The sequence below is a fragment of the Asparagus officinalis genome, chromosome 10 (assembly GCF_001876935.1).
Source record: "Asparagus officinalis chromosome 10, Aspof.V1, whole genome shotgun sequence".
Classification (NCBI taxonomy): domain Eukaryota; kingdom Viridiplantae; phylum Streptophyta; class Magnoliopsida; order Asparagales; family Asparagaceae; genus Asparagus; species Asparagus officinalis.
Genome location: NC_033803.1, coordinates 65,501,062 through 65,510,115, shown reverse-complemented (window position 1 = coordinate 65,510,115; position 9,054 = coordinate 65,501,062). Strand labels below are relative to the sequence as shown.

The window sequence follows — 9,054 nt, the reverse complement described above, 5'->3', positions numbered from 1 at the left end:
GTGTTTATAGAGAAGTTTTTCTAACTCTTTTCTCTAGCAATTTTATTATTGATTTTCATATTCTTATTATTGCTAGTTTGCTATTTGAGTTAGATTTTATTTCACTCATTGTTTACACACACCCACTTGAGCTTATCGTATTTTCATATATAGCATTTGGGTTGGTGAGAGTTATAACAATTGAGTGTGAGCTTTCATTGTGTTCTCATCCATATTAGAGAACAAACAATTGTTGAAATTGTGCTTTATTGTGAGATCACTTTGTAATACCTTTGTACATCGAGAGAAGTGTGTGGTGTGAGTCGGGGATCGTCCCAAGAGGAGTGGCGTCGGTTGACGAACCTAGGGAGATGTTGTATCCGAGCACTTGAGAGAGACACGTCTAGAGTCCAACACTTGAGAGGGTGTAGAGTGGGATTGCAAGAGTGTTAATTGTAAAGTTTTTGGTTAGCTAGAAAACCGAGTGTGAGGTGTAAACGTTATTCAGGTAAGCGTAGAAAACCCGGTTGTGATAGTGGATTTCTCCCCGGGAGTGGGGAGCGGAGACGTATGACGGAAGGTCCGAACTCCGTGATCATATTGTGTGTTTGCATTATTTATATTACCCTATCACAATTGTCTGCTTAGTTTAGATTGTTTACCCTTGTGTTGTTTATATATCATTGCATATATTTCACCATATAGGATATATCACTTTGTTCATATTGCTTATCCTAGCTCACATATCTTATTGTATCTCATACTTGCTAGGATAACTTATTAATAGTTTTTAATTAGCATAAAATCAGATTAGATTAGCATAAGACCCTAATCACCCCCCTCTAGGGTCCAACAATGATGTCATTTTGTGCACCGACGACGATATCTACAAAAACAGCAGCAGTGGCGTGAATAAAATTTGTCTCCATTTCTTTGTAATTTAGTTGATTTTGTCATTTAAGGTCCCAATTAGGATTAGTGTTGTGATTTTGTTTTGGGTTTTTGCAGAGGAGGTTGGGGATTCTGGGTCTGAATCGGATGAGAGTGATTTAGAGGCTAACTCTAGGGCGATAGACGAGGAGAAGGCGAGAGAGGAAGAGGAAGCTGAAGATGAACTGAAGCTTAATATAAAGGAAGAGTATAATGAGTTTATATTACCCACAAAAGAGGTAGTTTTTATGTTTTTCTGCTTTAGGAGCTAAAGTTTTAGTTAGAAGTTGTCCGGGAATTTTTTTTTAATAGTAAAAGATCATATTTTCATCTGTAAATATCAATTGGATATATGATTACTAGTGACAATTTAAGCTTGTGTTAAGCTTTATAAGTTGGGGAAACCCGGGAAATTATTAGGAGATCATTGACCTCAACAAAGCAGTGTAAGCTCAGGATCTGCTTTAATTAAACGAAAAGTCTTCACAATCTGTTGCATATCAGTGAGGCTGCAGCCAATCAAATTACTGGAGTTTCATATCTCTTACTATATGCTGAAAAGAGGCAAATGGTTGTGTTTTCCATCTATGTAGTTCTTTTTTATTATTGGAAAGCTAGAACTTTTATTATTTAAAAGTCTTAATAGCCTTTATTATTATTATTTCAATATATTATTGGATCATTTCCAATACTCATTTTTATGTATGCCGGTAACTTCTCTTGCCTTTATTGATTATTATTTTCAGCTGGTCATTCGTCAATTGTCATACTTGAATTTGTTGTACCAAGTGAAGCTAAATGCTGTCCCCAAGGCTCAAATTGCTGATCTATATAGAATAAAGGGTTCCAAGCATCATCAAAATAGGATGATCTCACAATTTAATCATTGTGTTAGACTTCTTTAAATATTTTTAGACCCGAAGGTTTTTTAGGAGAAATAAACCTAATGTTAAATGTTTCTTCCCAAGTGGTTCTTTCAGGTTGATGTTATCCAATCACAATTCATTATATTTTATTTACTAATTGGTTGTTACATTTTGTATATTCAGTTACTAAGTAGCTAAGTGAGTTAGTGATTGAGAGATAATCGTCAGAATTGTATTCAAGTCTTCTTCTAAAATTTGTAATAATATTAGTAGTGCTTCTAGCTTTTTAGGAACTATGAAATACTACTTCTCACGTAAATGCTGCCACTGCAACTTAAAATTTATGTTATAAATTAGTATAACTGTGAAGACTGTAATATGAATTATAATTTGCCATTCTTTCTCTTATTTACTATAAGAATTGTATAACTATTCTCTGTAAGAATTTTCAAAGTAAGTCTTTTATAGTAACCAGTCTTTTATTTTTAGATTTGTTGATTGACCTTCACAAATTGCTCACAATTCTCTATCTCAAGATTTCCTCTTTGACAAGAAGAAAACTATAGGTATTTCTCTGATTTCATTTTGTTAGGGTTTCTACATAAAAAGTTCTTTTTTTACTTAGTTTCTAGAGGAATTGATTAAAATATAAATCATGGTGATGCATATAAAGATATTCATGCTCTTCAAGGAAAAGTTGGAAATATGCCATGAAGATATCGAGAAGTTTAATTACCAATTACTTACAAAGGTAAGTAGATAAACTTATAATCCCTGCTCTTTTTTATTCTTATCTGATTTGAAACTCAAGTTGAATATTTTACTAGGAATTGTATTTTTCTTTATTATTTATTATTTATTGTTTTTAATATGGATTGTTAGCATTTTCTTGATTGACGAGAAAAATGTGAATGTGAATATGCCTTTTTTGCTTTATTTAAGTTTTGAGATTTTGTGGAGCTATCATGAATTATACAATACATGTTGCAGCTCTGATGGATTATAAAATATATGTTACAACTATAGAATGAAAAGGATTGACCAGGCTTGTGAGTATTTGATCCTTAAAGAACTAAGGTTTATACTCATTAATGTGGAAACTTTCTCTTTCAAAAACTAAGATTGTTCCTTATTAGTAGTTTCAATACATTTTAATTCAAGAAGGTACTGCAAATCATGTCCTTGATTGTTCTCCTTTGTTTCTATCTTCAACATTGATTTAATTTCTTAATAGGAATCCTTTTTGACCAATTTCATCAGTTATGAAGTTTGAATATCACAAAAAATTTATGCACAATTTGATTGACTATGTCAGTTGTTTTTCTCCAACTCTCTCATGGCAATCTCAATTGTTTCAACTCTTTATCCAGAAATATTGCTAATTATTTGGAGGTTTCGTTTCATTTGTTATTGTATTCTTTTTCTCTACTAAGTATTAAAATGTGTTATATTACATTTTTTTCTTTTACGAACCTTGTGCATATAAACTGATATATATGCCATAATTTTATATTCTTTTGCCATAATATTGAACCATTCTTATTCATACTTTTTATGTACATTCAGAGGAGGCAGAGCATACTTGCAAGTGAGTATTACCTTTTAAATCTCTAATTATATGATTATCCATCAGCTCTAGTTGTGGTTTGACATGAGATCCAATTTGTTACATTTAAAATATATATGCTATTTCCTCTTTATGTTCTTGCAAGCATGAAGTTCTCCTTCAAGTATTTGCTAGAAATATTGCAAGAACGGCAAAGGCAGGTCAAAATTGAGAATTTTTGGTTTGAATGAGATCATATGCTAGAAATATTGCAAGAACGGCAAAGGCAGGTCAAAATTGAGAATTTTTGGTTTGAATGAGATCATATTTTGTTTTTAAACTCAAATTTATATTTTAGATTAGAGGCACTAACAATGCATCTCTCTTTAATTCTTAATTTTATGTTTAAACAAAAACTTGGATTTGACCTCCTCCTTTCAGTCTTCTTATTCGCTATTGTATTCATGCGTTGTCAAGAACTATGACTCGCCTTTCTTCCTATAAGACAAGTATATTTCAAATGTAAGCAACACTCGACTCTTCTCCTTTCCCTCTGATTGTTCGTTATTAACATCAGAAATTAAATTTTGCAAGAATGTAAAAACATTTACAAACAGAGATAAATTCATGTTCAGTACATAGTGGTTATGGAGCTATTAATTTTCTTTTAGTAATATTTGGCATCATTTGGTAATTTCAACACATCTACCTCTTTGTGGCTCACATTCAAAGTTTCAGACTATATTTCTCACTCACAATAGTGAGGAGATTATGCATCTGACATGCTGACAAGCACATGCACCCCACCTACATGCATAGAGTTGGTATCATAAAATAGTTTTTCTAGGATATCAAAACAGAGGCAGAGAACTAAGTTATATTCAATGAATGTTTCTTCTTTTTTTGTGGTAATCACTATTTGATACTTCTTCTCAGAATTAGACTGTCAGTTTCTAGAACTTATGAAAAAGACCCTATTGGCAATTTAATCTCACAAGGATATTGGGGAAAAGAATCTCAAGGCTAGAAAGACTTTAAAAAAAGATCATGCTAGAAAAAATCATTGTGAATCAGAATCCTCAAATATCAACCTCTTGATCTTTATTAGTGATATAACTGAATTTAACGAAGTCTATTTATATTGTATCTTGAAGTGGTAATGTAAATTTGCATGGCATATATTCTTTTCTGAGAATAGATGTCATTCTTGAGAGCTAAGAATGGATATCGTGAAGTGCATGTTAGTAAAATGACAAAGAAAATCAACTAACAATTACCAATACATAAGTTGAATATCTAAATGTACTGTATACAATTGAGCTAGGATGTTGTTTCTCGCAAATATCAAAGACAAAGTTGCCATCTCACATAAATACCCCTGAAAAAGATTTTAAGGGCTTCTTCCTAATTTGATTAAATTTTGTAGTATAATTTTGAGGGGAGGTATGATTTGGTTAATGATGGCTAGGGATGGTATAACCATGAAGATAAAAACTAAAGTTTCTAAATTTCGTCAATGACAGTTAATGATCATTTTTAGAAATTTTGGAGGGCTTTTATTGATGAGAAAATGAAGATTTCTTCTGCCACAGTTGGCGAGAGAATGAACTATTGATATGTGCTCAGATCTGAATATTTCCTCTAAAGTAATGAACTATTGATATGTGATCAGATCTAAAGATTTCCTCTGTCAAATTTTTGTTCATTTTTTATTTTTTTCTCTTTAACATTAATAACGAATCTTTGAAAAGAAACATTAATAAAGAGATTATTATATTTAGTTGATGATTTATGGTTGTGAATTTTTTTAATATTTGATAATATTTTTTGGACAGGTCAATTATCATATTCTATAATTTTTCTCTTAGCATCGGTGATAAGAAACTTCTATGGTTTTCAGGTGATGGAGAAGGTTGTTAAGAAGATCTCAGAGTAGGAAATTTCCTCGCTTAAATAATCTAAGACCCCGTTTAAGCCTGCAATAGTTCTATTTCAGCTTTTGCTCTAATTTCTCTTCTTTTTACTGGCTTTGTTTATTTTGCTCCCTAATGATAAATATACGATATTATAATGTTTGTCTTTGAGGCACGATATAGTAAAGAGATTAGTTTGCATTATTTTGTATGATGAAGTAAAATATGCATCAAGAGATAACTCCAAAAAAATTCATGATTGGTTGTCACTCAAGTGACTAACTCATGAATATATGTTATATTGAATGTAGAGTTTAAAAAATTCATGATTGGTTGTCACTCAAGTGACTAACTCATGAATATATGTTATATTGAATGTAGAGTTTTGTTGCTATATTGTTTTATTAGGCCATTATGTGTGAGTTGTTGGAGTAGTATTGTTATATTTGCACCATACAATACTATTAGGCATCTATTTTCCAAATGCAACTAATTTGAAGTTCTTCATAGTTGTAGAATTAGTTTGTATAAAAATAAAATTGAGATCAAACAACATTAACGAATTGTGACTTAATTACATGTAAATGCAGCATAATGCTCTATCCCTTATTTCATGAATTTTCTCAATTTACTACATATAGTTGAACCCTCAAATAATATTTTTGTTATTTTTCGAAGGTAATTTCCATTTCAAAATTGGTTATAGTTGAACCCTTTTATTCATTCTATTTTACCATTTTAAAACTAAGAGGAGTGGTGTTCCAAGTGCGATGGTAGAAAAGAGGCGAGGGTCGTGCTTGCACGGGGTACATACTAGTCTATACAAATGGGAGAACCCAAGATTAACTATTCATACTATAGTAAATACTACAGTAATATTTACTATATCACGTGTGAAACTAGGCGTGTAGTTTTTTAAAAAAAAATATCATTGTACATGTAGCGCACGAGAATACTGTAGCAGAGGCGGGATACTGTAGTAATTCAAAAAATTACTATAAAAGTTATAACCGAGATTACTGTAGCGGAAAAAAAATATATACCATGCACGGTGTTCACACTAGTTTGTATAGAGGAGTAGATGTGATAAAAGCAAGCAATGACAGCAAAGAGCTTTGATTTCTTTTATAATACTTTAAATAGATTTGAAAATATAAAAAATATAAAATGTTAAAAAATTATATAAATTAATTTAAAATATAAATTATATTATAATTTAATACTAAAAGTATAATATATAATATACTCATTATTTAAATAAAAGTAATTATCTTTAATAAATTGATAATAAGACATAGATAAGAGCCTTTAAATTTTAAAAAGCAAAAAATATAGCATAATATTTGGAACAACCTTCACAACTACTCCGAATGATGAAATTTTATATATTACATTCAGCGGCATTATATAGAAAAAGAAAGTACATGAAAATAAAGTACATGAAAATGGAGGAATGTAAAGATTTTCCTCCACGTGGCGCATAAAACTTGGTCTTCTTCTTTTAAAAAAGATTTCCCGCGACTAGATGCCATAATCTAAGGAGGAATGCAAAGAGTTATGAATATAGAATAAAAAAAGTTGTGGTGGAGATATGAAAATTGTGCAAGTATTATATAGGGATCAGATGTGGGGAGTCTCCAACACCAGGAGAATCCAATGTGGGAAGTCTCCAACACAAAAGGAATCCAATGTGGGGGTGAGAAACCAATGCTAAAAAGAATCCAATGTGGGGAGTCTCCAACACGAAAGGAATCCAATGGGGGGTGAGAAGCCAATGCTGAAAAGAATCCAATGTGGCGAGTCTCCAACACAAAAGGAATCCAATGGGGGATGAGAAGCCAATGCTGAAAAGAATCCAATGTGGGGAGTCTCCAATACAAAAGGAATCCAATATGGGGGTGAGAAGCCAATGCTGAAAAGAATCCAATGCGGGGAGTCATATTATATAATGACATTACATCCATCTCTAAATAACTCACAACTTATATGATTATTTCTATAAATAACTTCTTCATCAATGAACTATGGAGCCGGACCGTCACATCTACCTTCTTCTTCTTCTTCTGACGACGACGAAATATGGTCTCAGTACATTAAAGATTGGGAGGAAGATATGATACAATGGGAGAAGGAAGATGAACTCTTAGTTCGCGTACATGCCTCTAATAATAAAATAATGACTTATCTCTCTCAAGAGGCAGAGCGGCCAAAGCGTATTGGCTCAGTTCCTGGTCATTTGGTGATCAATCGCGGGAGGGAAGAAGGTAATTCTCAACTATACCATGATTATTTTTCTGATAACCCTACATATGGTGCAAACCTATTCCGTAGAAGGTTCTGGATGCACAGGAGTTTATTCCTTCGTATAGTTGAGGCGGTACGTGATCATGACAACTTCTTCGTACAGAAGATGGATGGTGTCAGCAAACTTGGGCTATCAACTTTACAAAAAGTTACATCGGCATTTCGCATGTTGGCGTATGGAACATCAGCAGATAGTACTGACGAATATGTTAGGATCGGTGAGTCAACTGTAATTGTATGTTTAAAGAGATTTTGCAGAACAATTGTAGAAGTATATGGAGATGAATATCTGAGGACTCCCAATGTCGACGATGTTGCAAGGTTATTGCAAAAGGGCGAAGAAAGAGGTTTTCCAGGAATATTAGGAAGTCTAGACTGTATGCATTGGCAATGGAAAAATTATCCAATAGCATGGGTAAGACAATACTCAGGTCGTCATGGAGGTCCAACCATTATTCTTGAGGCAGTAGCATCATATGATCTATGGATATGGCATGCATACTTTGGCTTACCAGGATCCAATAACGATATTAATGTATTGCAGTCGTCTAATTTGTTCGACAATCTATCACAAGGTATTGCTCCTCCTGCTCTTTACACAATTCAAGAAAAAAATTATGATGTCGGTTATTATTTGGCCGATGGCATATATCCGAAATGACCAACACTTGTTCAAACCATTTCTAATTCCGATGATAAAAAGAAACAATATTTTGCAATGATGCAAGAAGCATGTCGAAAATATGTTGAGCGGGCATTCGGTGTTCTCCAATCACAATTTGCTATCATCAAGGGGCCAGCCCGTTTTTGGGATAAACGAACTCTGCATGATATCATGACTGCTTGTATTATAATGCACAATATGATTGTCGAAGATGAACGCGACGAGCAAGAAGATGTTGTCATTTCAACTCCACAATCAATTCCGAATGCTAAAAATATGGAGATAAAGGAAACTGAACGATTCCAACGGTTTATTGCTCGACATAAGAGGTTGAAAAACAAAGAAGCTCATTTTGCCGGAAACTGAACGATTCCAACGGTTTATTGCTCGACATAAGAGGTTGAAAAACAAAGAAGCTCATTTTGCACTTCGAAATGCATTGATTGAACATTTGTGGGAAAGACATGGAAATGAAGCTATGTAATTTTTTTTACTAATGAAATAATGACTTTTTCATTTTTAATTACTTGGTTCTTGAAATTTTATATTTTAATTAATATTATTCAATATTAGTCTCATTTTGAAGGTATCGACAAAACATTTCCAACTGTAAAATTTTTATTTAAAAATAATTAGTAGAAATAAACTTATGTTGATTTTAAGTTGAATATCTAAAAATAATTAGTTAGTTAGAAGGGTATTATTGCCAATTTTTATGGGGAATAGTGGTTTGGAGGGGGGCTGCATATTTGGAGCAAAAACTCCAAATATGCAGCCGAGTGGGGGTTTTTGCATCCAGAATCCAAAAATTGGAGTCCGGTTGGAGCTCCATGGGGCTGCAAAATGGAGTTT

The 9,054-nt window shown here is 32.6% G+C and overlaps 1 protein-coding gene across 1 annotated transcript; it reads left to right on the top strand.

Moving 5' to 3' along the window:
- Positions 7,252-8,199, top strand: LOC109826833. The gene has a single exon (XM_020393854.1). It carries the CDS (start codon positions 7,252-7,254, stop codon positions 8,197-8,199), a length of 948 nt encoding a protein of 315 aa, XP_020249443.1.